Raw genomic sequence first — 22,418 nt, 5'->3', positions numbered from 1 at the left:
AATGGGCAGGCTGGATTATTGATGGATTTTTTTGCAAAATGGTGCTTGAAAGAAAACGTCAAATGCTATGCAGGCTGGTATTTCTAAAACGTTGTACTCACGATGAATGCAGACTTTCATTGCCGAGATAGTATCACTTCCTTTCCCCCATTTTTTTCTCGCACAAGGATTAATCAAGCTTTGTCACGCTTGACATTCATTATGAACCATTTAGAAACTTCAATGTCTATTTTAATGAATTACACTTCAAGAAGAGTATTATACATTCACGACCGCCGCATCAACAGGGATGTTTTTAAGGTAGGCTCTGTGCTCGATGCCATTTACATTTGGCTACTAGCATCACTCAGACGTGGGCAGTAATTCAGCAGTAAAACTGTGCGCTGCTTGTTCCGAGAAATCCTAGCGGGCTAGCCGGTATAGCATTTTGCTCCGGTTTGTGCTCAAACTTGGTATATTCGGGAACATATCAGTGCTACTGTGTCAGGTTTGTAGGCACCGACATTGCTGGGGACAGCCCAGGCGCAGCGTAGGCATTCAGGTAAAAGCGGCCCACGAAACAAAGTGCACGTTTGCAACGTGGAAAAGAATGTCAGCAAAGGCGATGGGGGCAAACACCTTAGCAATAAATGTTCGCTCTGCCTGGTGCCTAGCTTATAATGGCTGAATTACTGCGAACGAACTGCGCGTTTTGTACTTCTCTCCAGGTGAACTGATGTTTTGAGATTTCCTAATGTGACGTAATTGTCATTGGACAAGCGACAAAGATAGAACGCTTCCAAGAACGCGCCAGGCACATCGCACGTATCTCTTGTGTCTCTATTTTTATTTTACTTTTAGGCTGATCCTGGTGGTTAAAGTGTAATGCATGCCTATCCTCGGATTGAACTTCTACACAGAGGACATCACGCCTCGCGTTTTATTTAAAGGAGAGTTCTTCCTATGATTGTTTTTGTACGCAGAAGACGAGGAAACAAAGAGCGAGATGTGTCAACTAGGTCAGTCTACGTCGCTGAGGTTTATAGAGACGGTTATTTGATGCCATGGAGCTCAGCTGTCGTAGTAATGTCTTCCGCTGCAGCCGGTAAGACAGGACATGATTTGTTGAAGGCACGTAAAGGCCACAAGAAAAAGTGTCTTGAATAGTTGAACTGTCGGTGAATATGCGTGTGTACTGTCTATATTCCTTGTCTAAATAGGCGAGAGCGGTTTGCAGAAGTGCTTCTTGTGGCATGCGGCTCTTCGCATCGACGCCAGGAACTATTCACCTTTAGAGACGATAATGTCCATGGGGAAAAGGTGAGTGACTGTAGGTTTCGTGGGTGAGTAATAGTAGGGAGGGGCAGAAACTGTACAACTTGACCAAAGCCAGAGTTGAGTTATGTGGATACGGTTTAAGAAGTGCTTCTTCCATTGAAAGGCATGTCGTCGGAGACGGGTGCGCATAGTTTCTTGGTGGCAAATACGTCTAGCGGGAGACATCCTGCTTCTGCAAGTGATCCTGATACAGAGGATCCCATTGGGAGGCCAATGCATATTCGCAATCAATTGTTCCGCGTAGCTTCAAGAATATCCAGGCTTGTTGGAGGTAATCCTTGAAGCATCGGTAAATAGTAGCGCAACGCTCCTTCAACGTAGGCCTTTTCAAGCAGTACCATCGGCCGACAGTTGCTGTCCCATCGTATTCCCGCCATGAATCTGAAAACCTGTGTTGCTGCAGTAATTCTCTCGCGGAGTTTTGTAATCAGAGGTGCCGAAGAGAGATTACTGTCAATCATAACGCCTAGGAATCGGTGGGATCGTACATACGATAGTGACCGTCCACCCAGACGGAGCGGGTATCGAGTCATTATTTTTCTTGTGAAATCCATAGCCACACACACTCTCTCTCACTCTCTCTCTCCTTTACAGAGACGGTGTGCACACGTGCCTACACCAGCTGAGGGGGGGGGGGGGGCTAGTCTATTACAAATCAAGCCTGCCAACACGGAGAGAAAAGCCGCCCTGAAAGTTCTCCGCATTTTGTATCGTACTGAACTGTCACTTATACATTTATCGCCTTTTCCTTAATGAATTACGCTTCTAAACAGTAATGGGCTAGTTTGTGATTGGTCCTCCCAGAACCTCAAAGTTCTTTAGCCGTACGTAGCGAACAACAATAGCACTCATTGCAATTAAGTGACAAGTTAGATCGTTCTCTTGTGCGAGTCTCATTTGCGGTAGTGCAGTGCTTATGATGCACAGCTAATTGGCGTAAGGATGCGGGATGGAATTCCGGTCGCGGTCGCCCCTTTTCGAGGTAGGCAAAATAAAGGCGCCTGTGTTCTGTGCAGCGTCATTGCGCATCAAGGAATCATGACCTGATAGAAATTTCCGGAGTCCTCCATTGCGGTGTCTCTCATAGCCTGACGCGCTCTGGGATGGGTATATGCATACATCAATCTATTCCGATTAGATTAAGCATGCTCTTCAGCGCGTTCATTCACGTAGCATTCTGTTAGGCTAACACAACGTACACGCATCCACCTGAACGAGAGTTCATATAACACGCCCGTGGTACATTTCACCAAAGATTTGGCATGCTTTATATTTCAGCTCTTTTGTTGATCATTGTCGCCGCTCGTCCTCGGGCACACCGGTCAAGTTTTCGTGAAGCTGAAAAAGCCTCAAGGACGTCACGACTCTTTGCCACTTTCTGCAGGTTGTGGAGCCCCGCCGCATGGCAGTGTTAAGACGCTCGACCTCTGTGCCCAAGGTGTGGCATCGAATTCCGGCCGCGGCAGCCGCTTTTGGATGGCGACAGAATGAAAACTATTCGTCTGTGTGTTGTAAAAAGCTTTCATACCACAAGACACGACGAGTGATTGTATCAGATGGCCTCACCCGCACAAGACCCCGTCTTGATGACCCCATCGACTTACGGACCCGCAACCTACGATGACATCACCGTGTTCATGATATGCGGTACGTGCCTGGGCCTCGACTATCGGATGTTGGCGACTTTTGACCGGAAAGCTTCCTGGGCCAGGTATCATATGGCGATCATCGTGGCGACGTCTTTCTTGTCCTCTATTTTCACAATTCAGATAAGACATCGGCATGTCACGCATCTGTTCACCATCGACATTCACAATCATCCACGATCGGGATGACTGCTCGGTGGTACTGGGTAGAGTTCAGAAATTCGTAGACGTAGTGTGCGTCGCTTTATCTCCCTTTTAAGAAAGCCGTTAATATAACGTGGAGCCCTGACCACAATAATGTCTTCACTATACTTATTTCCGCCCTTACCGCTCCACCTTTTCTTGCGCAATTCCATCTTTCTGCATTTAAAGAACTGCGCACCGACGCCTGTGGCCATGGTATTGGCGCTTTCCTTGTCCAGTACCAGCACCGCCACACCCATCTAATTGCCTATGACCGCCGCCTGTTATCCCTCTCCTAGCGCAACCATTCAATTACGGAGAGTAAGTGTCTCTTGTTTGATCGTTGAAAATTTAATACAATATTTGTTTGGAAGGCCCTTCAGCGTACAGATAGACCATCATGTATTCTGTTTTCTGTCCCCACAAAAGGACCCTAGCGGCTACTTAGATCGCTCGGACTTTCGATTGCAAGAATACATCTCTATGTACAAATATATGCATATGTATGTATGTATGTATGTATGTATGTATGTATGTATGTATGTATGTATGTATGTATGTATGTATGTATGTATGTATGTATGTATGTATGTATGTATGTATGTATGTATGTATGTATGTATGTACGTATGTACGTATGTATGTATGTATGTATGTATGTATGTATGTATGTATGTATGTATGTATGTATGTATGTATGTATGTATGTATGTATGTATGTATGTATGTATGTATGTATGTATGTATGTATGTATGTATGTATGTATGTATGTATGTATGTATGTATGTATGTATGTATGTATGTATGTATGTATGTATGTAGAAGTCGACTCGATTGCATAAAGACGGCAACTCCTCGTGCCGCGATCTCGTCAATCTTCCCAAACAGCCTAACCCTATTGCCAACGATTGCACTTTCTCCATCTCGGACACCTTCCAGATGGGCGTTGCACAGTGATGATAATTCGCTGCTTCCCATTACTGACCCACTGCGCAAAAAAGCTCCGGCCTGCCCTTTAGTAAGCTTGTGCTGCGTAACTAGACATAGCAACGCAACACGCACCCAGAAAGCGCTGACTTTTTGCTCGTCGTCATGAGTCATCCATAATTCTTAGCTCCTTACGCACCTTCATGACGCCCTTACAGCAAGGCACCTGATAGTGCCTCGCAGGTCCAATTTTCGACGGAGATTATACTGACCTGCGCTTTACCGCTCTTTCCGTCGCTACATTGCCGTTTATGAGCTGTTCAAGCACCGGACCACACCCTCCCTCCGCCACTACACTTTCTCGCAGTTCCGGCAGAGCCATTTTGTCGTGTTTTTGTCGACCTGATTGGGCTTTTCTCCACGCAAACTTTCAGGAACAAATGGATTGCCGTGGAGACCGATTACACCACCCGGTATGCCATAACCAGAGCTATCCTCACGAGTTGTGCCTCCGAAGTTGCAGAGTTTATACTGCAGCACTGTCGTAGTTGCAACCATGATGCCCATGCAGCACGCGATGCAGTGCCCTAGTGAGCCTCACCGAGAAGTATGGGAATAAATTGGGGAAACAATAATTAGGCTCGCCACTGATCAGTTCCAAATGTCTAATGTCGGCGTTGCTAGGGCTAGCAGAGATCAAGTTGGCGCATGTAGATCACAATGGTCCCTTGTCGGATACATGAATTTAGCCCCAAAATAAATAAGACACTGTATTAAAACCCCTCGTCAAGTGGAAATTGGATCGCTCCAATAAATTGCAGTAGGTACCACATCGGCAGTAACAAGTTCTTCAAATAGACATGCCTTCATTCGATCTCAATCGGGCCCTTACAAATTAATGGACTCAGGGTGAATCTGATGGCAAGTTCAATTAATTCGGGTAATTTCTCGTACAGCCCATGTGAAGCTGCCACACCAACCTCGTGAAAGCCCGCAGTGTGCGTGACAGGGGCAGAATACAGAAGGGCTCGCGTGTTGGCCAGTTCTCTCTCTTGTATGCTATTGGACGATAAGTGGAACATCAAGAAAAGTGCACTCTAGGTGGCAAAACATCTTTCAGTCAACTTCGAGCTGTCCAAGCAATAACCGCTACAGGTCATATAGCTACATTGGCTGGGATGCTAAATTGCAAGACCGCATGTATCCATACGACGGTCTTGTTTGGGATATGACGGCTGACGTAACCTTAATGCGGGCTATGTAAAAAAGAGCGAAAGCCCGAAATGAGGCTCTGATTGAATGCTGCTGTCGGTTCTGCATTGGTTGTAGTGGGGGTAACACGACGGGATGACTGTATACAATAGTGGATGCATTCTTTCCTTCTTTTACATATAATATACTTTGCCCTAACCTACTAATAAAGGTGGTTTCTATATATCTGTTAGAGTCTCTGTCCGATTAATATAATTGCATGCCTCAGTTCTTGCATTCTCGTAAACAGGGCATATATCACGTGACTTCGGAATCAAGAATTACTGCCTGAACTCGGTCAAGCTCACCATCAATGAGGACAGCCCTTATTGCTAAAATGAAGTAAAAATTTCACAGCTCCTGTTAGAAAGATCAGACGTGTGAATTGAGAAGTGGATGAAGTTTGGTACCAGGTGCAAAGGGAAAACTGGGCCTGTCCACTAGTTATCTATAATCGCCATCTACGCGAAACATGGGACCCAGCGCCAATTAGCCTTGTTCTTGTGGAATGGGTATCAGTCCCATTTCAGTACGAGGTGCTAGATGAAATTAAACACACCTGTGCTCCACCAAAATTGGTGGAGCTTGAACATTTGGCAATGCAGGAGCAATGTAGGCAGTCCCGTAGTGGTTGCCTGCATTCATCACAAATGAAACCAACATGGTGTGCGTCGGCAGCCCATTTCAGATCAGCGTCGCCCTTCTTTGCAGAACACCCGTTGTGCCCACAGTGCTTAAACTAGTCGTCCATATCAAACTCATCGTAGCCTGCCTACAAGAGAATCTTAGAGAAATATTTTAGTATTGATCAATGCGAAAAAATAATGTTACAATGCAGGTAAACTATTAGAAAGTAGAAGACTATCGCAGCGGAGGAATAAGGCATGACGCAGTGCACCTTGGCTACTTCTTTTCCAGCAAGATTTCCAACTGATTGTGTAGTACGCGTCCACACAGGTGTCGTCACATTTCTGAAGAAGAGTATAAACGCCCAATAAGCCGTTCTGGCGAAGGTTTGCCGAATTCCGACGTGGTTTAACTGCTAGGCCAAACTGAGCCTGCGCTGTGCATCAGCGATGATGAGTTGACAAACATGAGTGCGTCAGTCGACCTAAGGGTCATTACGGCGAATTCTGAAAACACAAGGGTAAGCATCGTACCGGGCCCTTATGTGTTCAACACAAGCTACAGTAATGGTCGACACCTAGAGCGAGCACCTGGTCGCAGAGCAACCTCGGCGTTATTTCAAATACGAGGAGCGATGCTCAGGCAGCTATCCCAGTCCACTGATGCACTGTAGACTATGTATGTGCTACAAGTAAGCGGTCAATATAGTCAACGTTATTGGCACGACTGGCACAGTACTTGACGTTGGTCACGTTATGCCGGCTATGACGGGCAGTCGAAAAACTGCCGCCTCTACAGTCTGGCGCGTCTGACGTGCACGATGCCGCAGCTCCCATGCGCACAAGACGGCCTCTAGCTCTGCTACGGTTTCTTTGTGACTTTACAAGCAGATTTTAGGGCTTTTGGGAGCAACTGTGGTATAGTTGACTTTATATGGGGGAGTCACCTATCGAGACACTGTCGGGATTAAAAGCAATAATGCTATGTGCTTACTGCGAAAATTAAAATGGCACAAACATTTGCAGTTGTCCATGGAGACTTCCAGCTCAACAACAGCCTGCGCCTGCGTCGATGGCTACGGACGAAGGGATAATATTACTGTGTACGTAGGTATTTTACTGAAAATAGTCATGATTTAGGGGCTGTGGGATAGCAGAAAAGTTAGATATTACACAGCCATGAGGATATCACTTTCTTGCCTCGCCGAATCTGCCACTGAAAGGACTGGAGTATCTAAACGGACATTGCACATACGATGGATTGTATCCCAGACATTTTCCTTCTCTGCGTCTCTGTAGTGATACCGTTTGTCATCACAGGTGAAGGGATGCGCTCAAACGCCTTCTAGCAGCGTTTCCGTCACAATGTCTGAAACGCGCGCGGTCGCTAATCGCAGAGCAAGCCGCCATATTCACTGCTCGTGAGGAATGTTGAGGTGCGTGGCCTGCGTGGTCGGCGAGAAATAGAAGAAATTCTATTTGCGCGTTGGCGACGTTGGGCCGCGCCCGCTAGCTCTCGCTACGCACGTAAAGCCGTGTTGTTGGAGTATAGATGTCGTTTTTTCGCCGACGTAACGCCACGGAGGCCGACACGAGCTGTTAATGGCACGGCAGCGGGTCACGTAGACGTACACTGCAAAATGGAGCGGCACAACGACTTCAGCGCACGCAAACAAAACGTCTTCCCACTTTCACGACCATTTCAAAAGCTTACAAGAAAGAGATACCCTAACGATTAGCGCTGCTGTCTGACAATCAATTTTAGCGGTGCGCATTTGCAGAAACTCAATTTCCGAGATTACGTCGTGTGTAGATTGGGGCACTACTGCGAATTATACCGGAAATACTGCGCCCCGCAAAGACACACACTATAAACACCCCAACTGGATACAGTAACTCTCTACTCACATCATAAAAATAAATAGTTTTGTCAGTAATAAACATAACTTTGTTTCTCAACATGTCAGCAGATAGGGAATACGAGGCAGACGCGCACATGGTCCAGCGTCCCCACCTCCATGCGCAGCTCTGGTTAGTTTTCCTGCAAAGGTGGCGGGGAAGCGTAATTCTGTCTCTTCAACGGTAGGGTCCCGCAACTTGTTTCTTGTCACTGGTTGCCTCTCAGCGGGTAAAACGGCGATTGTTACCGAGAGGTGTGTCTGAACGCAACCTAAAGGTAACACACAGTCACTAAAGGCAAGCAATGATTACGTTGAAAATAATTAAATAGTGTTAGCGTTGTCATGCTGTTGTCTTGTAGCTGTGTTCACGGCTGGTTTTGTCGCTATTAAGAATTAAAAGCATTGCATGATGCAACTTAAAGGGGAACGCCCCCCAAGAAAGATATTTGTAGCTTATTTTAATGTTGCAATTTAGAAACCAAATTCAGAGAAAAAGGTACACACACAGGATTCGAACACATATATTTTATTTGCTAAGTGCACAGGTAAGTAATTTTAACTCATTGTGCCACTGATGCTTTTTTTTTTCTGACATGGTATTTATTACACTTGGTTATGTACAGAAAAGGTTATGTACACAGGCCAACGAACACGGCAGGCTTTAAATGCGATCTTATTAATTTTTAAAATATTGCCGCTATCTGTCGCCAAGTGACGCTGCTCAGAGGACACTACCGTTGAGTGAGGACCCTACCGGCTTCCATGAGTAGGATGCTCTAGGCGACAAGTATCGGTGTGTCACCGTACGGCGGGTCGGGTATGATCTTACATATGGTCCTGCCTGTTGGTTTCTCTGTTACGACGACTTTCCGCTCATTAGCCAACGTCGCGCAATCAAGTATGGTTATGACCCCCGTCGTTGGAGGAAGGTAAAAGTCGCGCGTGTCATTATTGTAGGTTGTTTACCATAATGCGCTTGAAATTCACCATAAAATATTCAATATAGCGTCTCTGCTAGCCCTGATGCAACTAAGAGACATCAAATATTACATATCAGTTTCCATTCCGGTAAACTATACTGTTTGCAGCTCTTGCAAAATCGGCATGAATTCCTAATGTGCCGTCACTTTGAATCTTCATCTGTGATTCTTTTGTCCCCCAAATTTTTATACAATAAAAATGCGAGTTAGCTCGCTACACGAAGCGTTATCTCGTTATGTTAAGGATTTTCAGACATACGTTTGATTTCACATGTGCACCGCTTTGTGTGCTTAAGATCCACCTAGACATGGAGTTAATAATGTAGATTGTCGCTTGGAACTGCTTCGTAAAAAATGTCATGACTGTGCCGGCGCCGAACATGCTCTCTTTTGAGCCATGTACACGATCGGCGGACGCAGTGAACTTGTCTTAGTGACAAGGAAGCCTAACAGCTAGTTGTCAGCTTTCATAAGTGTATAATATAATAAAATGGTACATATATTTTCATCGCGCTGGTTCTGAAGAACTTAGCGCAAGTTCTTCTTTTGAAATCAGTAACAAGCTGAAGAAACCACAGCCTTTTCCAATCTACCTTTCGGAGACTTGAGGTTATTTCAAGTTAAATGTTCTTTTACACGTGTATAAGTTGTGGCGTAATTCCTGGAGCTATGCTTCATCTATGCATGCGCCGCTTTCTGCTAAAAACCTAATACGGTGATTAGATACACCGTGATTCGAAACAAAAGCTACACCAAGTACTACTGAGCTATTCCTGTGGTATTTATTAGAAAACCCTTATTTCTGAAATACAGTAGTTTTTGTTTCCACAATAGGCAGGCTGCATTTATTACGCGACAGTTTTGAGGCTGCTGTACAGCTGAAAAGCCGACGGCGTCCGAGCAGCGTAAGCGTGCCCAGAAATTCCTGACACGTGTAACATCATGAAGTCGAATGAAAGCTGATACTGTCTCCCCAGCGGTGGTGACCATCGGCAGAGTTTCGGTCACGGCCTCTTCCACATCAGCACCCCACACTGCCGACAGTCTTGCGTTACTGATCCCAAATCGCAATGTACTGAGGAACTTTTACGTGACGCCTTTAAGGATGCTACGTCCGAGTTGCATCTTTGCGCCTCATTAACATGCTGTTTTCTTTACCGCATGTTACTCACAATTATACCGCGATTCTACATTCGTGCCGATTATTTATGCTCTTCAGCAAAGAGTATCAAATATCTCAGTAGGCCCTATCAATAGAAGACTCGAGGGTAGAGAGGACTCTGCCATAGGCTCTAGCAGTGGTGGTGAACTCTTTTATCGCTCCCAAAAACAGGGGACCAGTCAAAGGACCGGTTGCGCTGACTTAGAGGAGGTCGGCGGGAATCTTTTGGGATGCCGCGGCCTCCACCGCGCGCTGGATAAGCCAGCGTTGGTCTGCTGGCTCGGAAGTACACAGGAGAGACTCCCACGTCTCTGGGGTGTTTGAGTTGTCTGTGTTGTAATGTGTACAAGTCCACACCATGTGTATGAGTGTGGCCGGAGTTGAGCAGTGTTTACACATGGGGGCTGTCTGATCGGGAAAGATCCTGCTGTATGAGAGGGGTGTGGGAAGCTGCCAGTTTGTAGTTTGCGCCATTGGACGGCCTCGCGTCTTGTTAGATCGCGGTGTGCGGGAGGATATGTGCACCTTTGAAGTCGGTAGTGCTGAAGTATGTCCGTGTAAGTGGTGTGTAGAGAAGCGCGTGAGATATTAGTGTCAGCGGAAGCAGGGTGGCTGATCATACTCTCGACTCGGCAGCTGAGATCTCCAGCGATAGTGTGTGCCTGGGCGCTTCTGCTGAGCGACTCGTGGGATAGAGCCCAAAGAAGTAAGCGAGATGTGGAAGAGGGTGCTGTAGAACGTAGAATGTGTAACGCCTGGCAAGAGATACGGCTAGCATCGTAACTGCGAATAGCCTGTTGAGAGTCACTGATGACGACTTTGGTATTAGGGTCGGTTAGCGCTAGCGCAATGGCAACCTCCTCAGCTGCGGTGACTGTTTCTGCATTGGGAATGCTGCAGGCTGTGTACCAGCTGCGGTGAGGGGCGAGAGCTACCGCCACCATCGCTGGCCTCGATGGATGGTAAGAGGCGTCCGTATACGTGACGTCCGGTCGTCCGCTGAAGCGTTTCTCGAATTGACGAGCCCGGTTGGCCCGTCTCTCGGCGTGGTGTTCCGGGTGAATCCGTTTGGGAATGGGAGGAATGCGGAGATTTAGGCGATATTCCGATGTAAGTTCAGCGTAACTTGGGGCCGATCTCGGCGGGGAGATCTCAACTTGCTGCAGTACCGCTCGGCCAGCGTGTGTGAGTGAGAGCCGCTCATACTGGGTGGTGAGGGTGGCCTCGGTCAGTTCACTCACGGTATTGAAGATTCCGAGAGCCATAAGCTTATGAGTAGCTGTGGACATGGGAAGACCTAGGGCCGTCTTGTATGCTTTTCGAAGTGACGCCTCTAGCCGTTCGCTTTCGGCACGAGTGAGACGTAAGTAGAGTTCAGAGTAGGTGATGCGGGAGCAGATGAAAGCTTGAACGAGGCGCAGGAGGTTGGACTCTCGCATGCTATGATGCTTGATTGAGATTCGCTTAGGAGGCATCCAATCTGTACAACCGACTGGTCGAAGCGTTGGACCGTGTTGTTGTTGCTGCCGTTGGCCAGTAGATGCAAGCCCAAGATCCTGATGTCTGTTCGAGGAATCGGGTCTCCTTGCACCTGGAGGTTGATGTCAGGAAGTATCTTTGAAGGGCGTCGTCCCGGGGAAGGGATGATGATATCCTCGCACTTTGTCGCCGAGCAAGTGAGGCCAACGGTACTTAGATAATCTCCAATCCGTTCGATCGCAGTCTGTAAAGTCTCTTCAATCTGGCCGTCACTGCCGCGCGTGATCCAAAGTGTGAGGTCGTCAGCATAAATGTGAGCAGGAGTTGTCGGGCTGTTTGGCCATTGTCTCGAGAAGCAATGGCTGTGGTGATGGGGGTGAAAACATTTATTGTACATTTCGGAGGTTTGTTTGACGCGGAGCCTTAAGGGCCTCGGCCTTACAATACTTGGTGGAGACCCTAGTCAGGGAACCCATTGGCGGTTGCCGCCGCCCGAGCACGCCGCGTTAAGGCCCTTTAGGCCTGTAGGCCGCAGCAGTCGAGCAGGGTTGCCTCCCAGTCCTCCCGGAAAGGGTGAGGGATGGGGGGAAGAGATGAGGTTTTTTGACAGGCCCATACCATGTGGTAGGTGTCAGCCACCTCCCCACAGTACTGGCACTGGCCACTGAACTGGGAGTCAAAAAGTGCTGCCGAGCACAGCATCGTGTTGGTGAAGAGGTGCAGGAGCAGCCTCTCGTTCGCTTTTCCTAACCCTTTGCAGGGGTTAGCGTATTTGCGATGCGCGTTTAATAAAACATAACAATATCTTTGAATGTCTAGGCCAGATTGAAATTGATGTCCTCAGGCAATTCGAGTTCCGAAGAAACTGACCGGAGAGAAAGCGCGCCGGCGCCTGCGTCAGCTGCCTTGTTCCCTGCAAGACCCTGGTGGCTAGGAGTCCAGACGAAATAGCGGCACGCGGGCCCGTGTCCCTACTGCAATTTTGATATATTTTATAGGCTAAGGGGGTGGTCCACCCTTGCGTGACGTTCCGACAAGCCTCTCGTAAATCGGTGATTATATATCTAGAAGTGTGGTCTGAGGCGTCGAGTGCAATAGCTACCTCTTCAGCGTGTGTTATCGATTTGGCCTTGAATTTAAGGCCATCGACTGCGTTCCCGTTGTGAACGACTGCGGTCGTATACCAGCCCACCCGGATGTGGGGGCCGAGGCATCCACGTAGAACACACCTGATTTGTTGCCATGATTGCGGACCAAGGCTTCCGCCGCGCTAGGCGCCGCCCATTATGGTCTTCTCGTGGCATGTTGGCAGGGAGAGGACGCACTCTGAGGGCGCGTCTGCAAATTTCTGGGATGCGGAGCCTCTCCTCTGTTAACTCTTTTTGTTGAATGTTTAGCCGGGCAAGAAGGCGGCAACCCGACACTGTCTGTGTGAGGCGGGTATATTGGTTCATCAAATGTGCTTCCCGAAGCTCCCTGAAAGTGTTCACCACTCCTAGGGTCATGAGCCGACTGTTAGAGGTGGAGATTGGGAGGTCGCGGTCACGTTTCATGATTTTTCGGAGGATCACCTCGAGGGTATCTTCCTCTCTCTTACTAAAAGTTAAGCGCATAGCGTACAACGAGTACAATAGGGCGAAAACCACGCTCGATGGTTGCATGCTGCGTTTTAATCAACCCGAGCTTCTAATGCTTTTTACCTTTAAATCCACTCTTGGTAGGGCTTAAACTTTGCCTTTGCACTTTAGTTGTGTGATAACTGAACTGGCCACTTGTCATTTACCCAGGTGACTCTAGTGCGGGTTTTATAGCGGTAGCTCTACTTCTCCCATAACAGACACGAAAGTCACATGCTTCTGAGAAATTACCCAGGTGCGACCAGAGGTGCGGCCTGCTTCTTCTAATTTTTCGCAGACCCGTAAAATGTATTCGTACCAATACTTATCTCCCCAGATATACAACATTGCCTGACACAATGTGACAAAGATTTCCAGTTCCCTGCGTACCCATTCCCTTCACCACCACCGTGGCCCATCTTGCTCGCCCTCGACACCTTCATGTCGTCTTAACCCGTATATGGTTTCCTTCTGGATCGCAGACACCTATGGAGGAATCGCACACTGGAGACAGTGCTTCGGCTCTGCTTCCTTTATGTTCGCTGAGAGCCATGAAGGAGTTATACCACAGCTAACTGTGTCTGACCATTCTCAATGAAGCTTCAACTCTATAGGTTCAGCCTGGCGGAACACCAGCAATATTTCTCGTTAAAACATGGCGGAAGTAAGAAAAGCAAGCAAATTATTTTAGATGAAAACTGCAACGATGGGGCAAAATGTATTCGGTGTATGCATCAGACCGAAATTGTAAGTCTTGCTAGTTTGTGCCTGCGGCTGGGAAATTCATCTTAGAGGAACATATTTCAATTATTAAAGAAGTGTGCGACATTGTAAGATACAGTCGTGCACAAGATGTTGGATTTGTTTTAAGCTTTCGTCGAGTAGCAGAAAATGTTTTCTAAAGTTTTCTGCACTGACACCGAGTAATAAAACCAGCCATAAAAATTTCGTGAGCTGCCTTTCATAAAAATTTGCAATAGTGAGATAAACTAATGTACTCATACGATCATATTGACAAAATTGATCTAAGCTTCCGATGCGCAGCCCAATTTTGCTTATGAAATCGGTCCTCTGCTCAAAAGGAGTAATTAAGGCTGCCACTTGAAACCATATGATGCATGCACGAAACTAAATAGTAAGAAACTACAATCCTGCAGCGGAGACATCTGCGGATGTTTTTATTGGTACATACAGATAATAAATAGACGCACAAGATAACGTTCAGACAGCTTTCACAGTCTTTGACCATATGTTCTCGGTGTAAGTGTTTGTTTAGCCAGTAAATGTTTACCGCAATCTATAGGTGTGTAGACGTATGAATCTGGAACCATCATTTCCTTCCAGCTCTAAGAACACTTGCGCAAAATTTTTTTTTGCATATCGCCACCTACGGTATTCAACGTTATTGCGAGGCAAAACTCATGAAACGAATACAAAAAAATCACTATATTGCAGAAAGAGAACCACGCGGCGCAGCTCAAAGGTCAAACTTCTTAGAACACATTGAACCAAGTTTTGTATATATGAGATTATTAGGGCTTATGTTATGCATTATTAAATTTATTCGCTTTAAAAGTGCTCCTGAAATATTTGAGCGTTAAACATATCTTTGCTAAAAGGAATTTGAGGAACTAATTAGCTGCCGTACCAGTGAAATGAAATGCACAAAATCATATAAGCGATGAGGACACATTCGTTTCTGTTGCGAATATTTTGCAATTTAATCCATATTCAGTGCTACGCAGCTCAGAACTTAAAGTTCGACGTGGAGATAAACTGCATGCCATGATTTCGTATAATATCATATCTGGACTGGCTCAAAAAACCGGTCAACACATTTCCTATCTCGATGTACTACAATTCGTGTTTTCTTGTTTATTGTTGAGGTGGAATGTGTGTATGATGTAGTACCTTCTAACTTTTCCCCCAACCAGCGCTTCCGCAATAATAAACCACTTCCGCAGTAAAGAGGAGAATATGCAACGCAGACTGAAAAGCCCGCAGGGCTGTTTTAATGCGCCCTTATCTGCTGTCTGTTATTTGCAATGCAGTAGGTGCCTAAAACTTTTACTAAATGTCTCTATATTGCTTTCTATAATCGCATTGCGCCACCATAATTTGTAAGACATTATGACTCGCTATCCCAAGCACGTCATTAGCATGCTGCAAGAAAATTTTTTCGTTTGATAGGTATAATCGCTCGCGGTGGTAATGGTAGCACAGCTTTTAAGGGCCCTATAAATTGTCTGCAACCGCCAGTCTGCAGAGCTTGCCGTCTGAATTTTTCACAAGCTGCATGGAGAGCGTTTTAACATGAACGTCATCCCTTTAATTCTACTGGCTTTACTGCTCGCAGCCGTTCCCGTGAAGTGAGTATTCGTTCAAGGGACAAAATGAATATGTCTTACTCCTGCAGTAATTATTTCCCTTGAAAACAGTATATAAGTCATTCAAAGCAATGTTTTAGGCTTTAAATATTATGAATTCGAAGAACCTAATCTATCGAACCAGAAGGGCATAAAAAATTTCTTCACAGTGCTGCCATTTTCTCTAATATTTAGCGATCTTTCGTTAGTTACGTTAGAGGTTAGAAAAGCTCCTTCGTCCGCCATTCCCACCTTTCCTGCACCAACCTTTCTCATGCACCAAGCTGCGAGTCACAACAACGTACTTGACGGGGTACAATACCGCTAGTAGTTTGAACTGATTACCTGCGCGGAGTTTTCGTCCACAATATCTTGGCAGGGACACCTGGAACAGAGTCCCATTGATAACTGTTCCACTCGCTTCGCAGAAGCTTGTTTCAAAATTTCGTAACTGCTTTTATAAATAGAGCTCAGAATAGCAATATAATTAGTTTATGCCAGAACATTAAACTTCTCTTTGTGTCTTCGAGATTCAGTAAGGAAGTTGTTCTGAAGAATAATAAGCAGAACTGCTCACTCTAGCAAAACAACAATGGAAAAACGTGCACTCGTGGAACACGGAGCTGTCGACCTCATTCTTTTTTCAACCCTTTCCTTGGCAACACGACGCGTTAAACACATCCGCTTGCTTAACGGCTCCTCAACGAGCTGTACATTGCATGTCGCCCTCTTCATCCGTGCACAAGGAAATTAAACACACTCTTAATGCATGTCCTCTCATGATGCGTTAAGCGGTCCCATAATATTAGAGTGAGCTACCATCAACACTTCAGTCACTGATTTCGTCTCAGACAAAAAGCAAATATAATGACTGTTTAGAGCATACTTGGCGAACTAAGAAAATGGCCTGTAATTTTTTCTCGTCCGAAACAGCAGTGAGGTCGTGTCGGGGCTGGCTGCTATAGAGAGCGCCAAGGGGTACGCATGTTAGACTGTTCATCACAGACTGCTGCGGAGAGCAAGCGCTGAAGCCCTGTGGTGTTCAAAATGCAACATATTTAGGCAGTTCTGGCCAAGACAAGCCGATGACTACAGAGAGCCATTGCGGGAATTAGGAGCGTGATTTATTCGCTGTCGGCCCATCGCAAGAACTGTTTTTGTTGCCCTCATAAAAATGGCGCATTACCACAAAGGAGATTGTTCATGACCATGCGGTGATTGCAGTTTCTTAGATGGCATACTGCAGAAACGCAAGCACGAATCAAGGCCACTGCTTGCTTCTACCGTTTTGGCCCGAGTATGGGAAGCGTTATCAGGCGATAATATATACATCTCACTTGTTCAAAAAAGCGTCGTCATAGCCGAGAAATGAAAAAAAAAATGTATCGGAAAAAAATATGTACATAATTTCGTACCTTGATTGTGACACAATCGATTTTTTATAGCGTCCAGGGTGGTGTGATATCGTTTTGCTGCTCACGTAGCATCATTCAAGTCAATCTGAAGATCAGTCTGAAACAAAGAAAAACTGACGGTATAAGAATTAACCTTGAAATATATGCTTGTATGCCGTTATTCTAAATCTAGGTTTCCAATGTGAAGGGAGACTGGTACTGTGCCCTTCCTTTATCTAAGACCCAAATGAGGTAAAGAAGTTTAACGCTGCCGAACACAGTACCACTTTCTCAGACCAAACCGCTCAGCAACAGCATTCCAAATAAGGCTTTCACACATCTTAAATGGCATATGAGGAATCAAACCTCACCTAATTTTATGCGGTAGCGCGTATCGAGCTCTTTCCACAGAAAGGGCGCCTTTGCCGTGACCCAGCAAGTGTTGGCAGTCGCCAAGCTGTAAGCAAAACATTCAAGCTCCGAAGCTTTCTGATATTTTTTTGGTTGCCCATATTGTATATTTCAAATGCGTATGTAATGGCTGCAAGTATTGTCTTACCAAGATTAGAGGCGAAATCGGTGGTACTAGAGAGTTTTAGTTTACCGTGAACCGCGATCCACTACCGTGATCCGCCACAACGCGTTTCACTGCGCATGCCCAGATCCCTTGACGCTGATAGATGGCGCCACATGCTGGATGTCGGCACATAGATCTACCGTGTCGAGATCAATCAGCTTGCGCGCCCCGCCCACGAACGGTAGCAGGTCACGGTGGTGGCTCGCGGATCACGGTAAGCTAAATCTCTCTACTGTCATTACTGGGTGAAAGCGTTAAAAATGTTTCCGCATTAGTTGCCTGTATTAAGCTAAATTGCTCACATTGATTAGCAGAAAGGTTTATAGTCGCTAAATTGTAAAGCCACGACACAACAGCGAACTGTGGGCAATGATACGTTCCCATTAAGACATTGCAAGTGATCTCAAAGCTAGAGAAGCGCCTGCAGGCAGGCTGATGTTGCAATGGATCTGTGCACAGCTATTCTAGGCGGTTGCTTATGACTTCATTAGCACTGGGAAAGTTTGCGCATTGTATTCCCGCATGAATTAAAAATATTCTACAGCTCTTAATACTTAAGATTGTGCTGTCAACATTCCCCAACCATCTGGTGAGGTTTACGCATAAAATTGTTTTTCAGAATTTGTTGACCGGGTTAGGCCTGCGGCTCCTACCTAAATAAGGCGACTACACTATAAACTGTTGTCGTCTCTGTCCGTCAAAGGGGGCACCCACACCAAAAAAAAATTATCGTCAGCTTCACTTATTCGCCGCTCTTCACGCGGCATTCGCTCTAAACATTCCAAGCCTCTTGTAGAAGCCAACCTAATTTTACAACATCACATATAGAAGGAAATCTGGATCCATCAGTAGTCAATAAATTAAACCAGGGGCCACTACATATCTTGCTCGTAACCCCGCTTCAACCTGCAAAATTCGAAGATGAACGCACATTGCGAAGTGGATTTCATTTATACAGTACAAGACAATAATAAGTTTATTTCCAGGTTTAACTGGTTGGTTTCCCGGATAAAAGCAGCCTTGGAAGCTTGACAGTGGGCAGAAAACAACATACAAGCAGGGCACACGAGTGGTGAAGGAATTTTTAAATTCAGTCATAGACACAGTAATCATATTCAATAAAAAAATTAAATACCCATGCACACTCAGTAATAAGCTTTACACTAAATGGCAGAAAAATAGAAACAGGTAAAATGCATACTAATTTAAGAGAAAAATGTCAACCAAGCAAACATTCAGCAATTTAAAAACATAGGCATAAAATCACCTTTCAACAAAATATTTGCGCAGCTCGGCTTTTGTGTATCCTTTTGCATTTTTATAATTGTGTAGAACATGGGATAGGTTCTAAGATAATTTCTGTAATTTATATTCCTTCTTCATCATCATCATCATCAGCCTGATTATACCCACTGCAGGGCGAAGGCCTCTCCCATATTTCTCCACTTAACCCGGTTCTGTGCTAGCTGCATCCACTTGACCCCTGTGAACTTCTTAATCTCATCCGCCCACCTATCTTTCTGCCGCCCCCTGCTACGCTTTCCTTCCCTTGGAATCCAGTTTGTTGCCCTCAGCGACCATCGGTTATCCTCTCTTCGCACTACATGTCCTGCCCATGTCCATTTCTTCTTCTTAATTTCTACTAGAATGTCGGTAACTTGAGTTATTTCTCTGACCCACTCCGCACGCTTTCTATCTCTTAATGTTACCCCTACCATTTTTCGTTCCATAGCCCTTCCTTCATACTCCCACGAAAACATAGAAACAATATTAACATAAACATACGGGTATAAAATATCCGCTTAGCCAAAACCTAAGATTACACATAATAATTTTGCAGGTGAAACAAAGCAACATCAAAAAGCTGATAAACATCTTCTGATTACGTATTCGAGCGAACTTTAGGTTTTGCAGTAATCTCACTGGTACGTGTGCGCAAGCGCATTAACAAATAAAAGCACATAAGCCTAAATGCCCGATCTTCGTGCAGTAGTGCACACATCGAGAGATATTGTTACGTTAGACGCAGGCTGCCGGTGGCCAGACCCAAGTTCTTTATGCTGTTTTTTTTTCGCATAGCGAAAACGTTATACAAATAACAGTGCTGCGCATGCATTGAGCCTATCGCTCCCCGCAGCGGCCTGTTGACAAGCAAGTTGACTTCGAATATTAGTACCGATCCGGATGCCACAGGGTGGATGTCGAGGCTCCCAATCCACGTCTAGTCTTGCAAAAGTCTTGGGTTTCCTTAAACTAGTTCCCGTCCGATCTCACTATGCTTAAAAATTGCTATTAAAAAAGACGGGTACATCACCTGCAACAGGCCGCACAGGCAATTCGCACTGGTTTATAAAGGTGGTTTTACAGACGTATGACATAGGAAACATTTTCAGGAATATATTAAAAGCGGGTAATGCGTGTAGAATGGGGCCCATCAGGATGTATGTATTGAACTCACTGCGGTTATGAATTGTGATTTCTCGCATTTCAGGCCAGGCACATCCGGAAGCAAACAGATCAGGCACCCTCAGCCACCCGGAACATTAAATCCTCCGTGCGAAAACCAGGTAGGATTCTTTTTCGAACGTTTTTCTGTAGCAAAATAAATATGCTCTTTTCATTGACCACTTTTAGCCGCAGCTAAGTTGTGTTTTTTTTTTCCAATGCGAAATTCGTTCTGCTCTCTTCGCATACGCCTATCTTTAATGCTTGCTCTGCTGTGGCAATTCGTGTTCAGATTGTTCGTGAATCCTGCCGGAAATTGTAGTATCTTCGTCAAGGGTTTTCAGGCATGCATACTTGATGAAATTGCCGAGTTTAGGCTTGAAAGAATTTCAGTTGGTCCAGTAGGTGTTAAAAGCTGCTTCTTTCGTGGAAGTCACCTATAAAGGTACACCTTACAAGTTTGCAGGCCGAAAGCTCTTAGAAGAATTCTATTATTTTATGTGCTAGCGCTAGCCAGTTTGGCATGTATGACACAGCCACTGTCTCTGCATCAAATAGATGCGTTACCTTCTTCTTCTGCTGTCGACAAAATATGAATTCTGCCTTTGGTGCGCAGCATAGCGAGTTGGCGAGGCTATTTATTTTGTCAACAAAACTTAGAGCATGTACTTGCCATTGAGTTGTTTCTTATTAAAAAAAACAGAAACATCAACCATTTATATAAATCAATAACCTTGTGGCATTGAAGAAATATTGTGCGTCATAACTCTAAGCATTGACACTGGCTATTTTTAACGTTGAATTTTGAAGGGAAATATTTTCGTCCTGATGATGGCAAATATAAAGGCATGCAATATCAAATGTGAGAAGAGCGCCGGCAAGGCGATTGCAAAAGAAGTAATCACGTTACTAATAAATAGTGTTGTTGTTTCAAACACAACAGCTGCTATGTGTAATAAGACAATTCAAAATTTCAATGGTCTAAGGCTGTAAGCGGCACACATTCTTGAGCCAAATAAATTTTCTGTCTGGTCTGTCTGGCCAATAAAGTAAGCGAATATTTATTTGGTATAAGGTGTAGGGATGGAGGGGGGGGGGATGTATGTCTATTTTGTAACCCATCCTTGACTTCAGAGCATTCATAGACATATCCAGAGTTCATATTGCGGCGCATTACGTAGAGCACCGTACATAAATTTTAAACTTTTACTATATAAATTATGTTTGTGAACGTTTTCTTTTCCTCACTTTCGTGGAGTAAAAAGACCTTGCATGATACTGATATCTATTTCTTTTCCATTAGGATACTCATTTTGATTTTCTCCTCCCCTAGAATTGCAAACCACTTGAAAAGACACCTCAGTGCCCAAAAGGCTGTCTCTGCTATCGTCTGCAGCACCTTCCGATGTATGGAAAGTGCTTCGATCCGAAAAAGTGGATTCCTGATGGTTACGTTCATCTCAATTATCGACCTCCGAGGCCTCCAAAATCACCGGCAATGAGGGGATACAGGCTGGTTCCTCCACGTTAAATAAAGCAGCCACTCAGCAAGTTCGAAAATATTTTATTTTCCTATATCATGTACCGTAGATACACGCAAACAGACAGTGGATGTATTAACAAATATTTACAAGTGGGCAGTTGACCAGCGGTGCCCAGCCGGAACTCCACACACACTTCGTCGTTTTCGTGTTTCCACACTCCACCAGCGAGCACAGCACTTTGTCCTCGTCGTCCCTTGACAATAGCATTCACCACCTGGAGCACCCAAGACAAAAAGGAAAATACCGGAATAAAAAAAATTGAATTTTCCTTGCACTGACACAAAACTGAAGTTCGTGGAGCGCCTTGCTGCCGGTAAATCACTGGCGAGACACCCAGTTAGTAGAAGAGCCACTTTCTGTCTGTGTGTCGGTCCTTTCCTCGAAACGAGCACGCGCCTGGCTACAAGTGTGGCATTACTGGGCGCGATTGGCGAGATGCTTGTGTAGACATCACAAACCACAAGTCATGGCTGAATATTTGAGCGCTGTTCCCCCTTGCAAAAAATAGACAACGCAACTAAAATTGGATTCTAACCATTCGAAACACTTGGGCACTGATTCAGGCGGGCTATTCCCAGACTAGATGGACACCTCCGTAGAGCTTGCTAAATGTGAAGCCCTCTATCTATGTTCCTGGTGTCATATTCGGCAGCATAGGTAATATTCAACCAAGGCAAGCGAGTTTAAAATCAAGAAAGAGCATAGGCAATTATCCACGCGAAGCAATTGTTAGCCATGTCAATGCAAGTTAATTCGCAACAGCTACATTAATTAGAATATGATTTCATCATCTTGAGCCTGATTATACCCACTGCAGGGCGAAGGCCTCTCCCATATTTCTCCCCAATAACCCGGTTCTGTGCTAGCTGCATCCACTTGACCCCTGCGAACTTCTTAATCTCATCCGCCCACCTAACTTTCTGCCGCCCCCTGCTACGCTTTCCTTCCCTTGGAATCCAGTTTGTTACCCTCAGCGACCATCGGTTATCCTCCCTTCAACTAC

At 45.4% G+C, this 22,418-nt stretch overlaps 1 protein-coding gene across 2 annotated transcripts; it reads left to right on the top strand.

Moving 5' to 3' along the window:
• The first annotated feature begins 15,299 nt into the window (after positions 1-15,299).
• LOC146178909 (uncharacterized) lies at positions 15,300-21,433 on the top strand. Of its 2 annotated transcripts, none has more exons than XM_084578651.1 (3): positions 15,300-15,458; positions 19,918-19,993; positions 21,205-21,433. In XM_084578651.1, exons 1-3 carry the CDS (start codon positions 15,403-15,405, stop codon positions 21,400-21,402), a joined length of 330 nt encoding a protein of 109 aa, XP_084434777.1. In that variant the 5' UTR covers positions 15,300-15,402; the 3' UTR covers positions 21,403-21,433. The 2 variants fall into 2 exon arrangements, with proteins under 2 accessions (XP_084434777.1, XP_084434778.1); XM_084578652.1 differs by lacking the exon at positions 15,300-15,458 and adding an exon at positions 17,500-17,640.
• Positions 21,434-22,418: the final 985 nt, after the last annotated feature.

The sequence above is a fragment of the Amblyomma maculatum genome, chromosome 9, assembly GCF_055883805.1.
Source record: "Amblyomma maculatum isolate TAMU_Amacu chromosome 9, ASM5588380v1, whole genome shotgun sequence".
NCBI lineage: Eukaryota > Metazoa > Arthropoda > Arachnida > Ixodida > Ixodidae > Amblyomma > Amblyomma maculatum.
The sequence above is the reverse complement of the archived record's forward strand: the minus strand, read 5'-3'. Positions and strand labels throughout refer to the sequence as shown.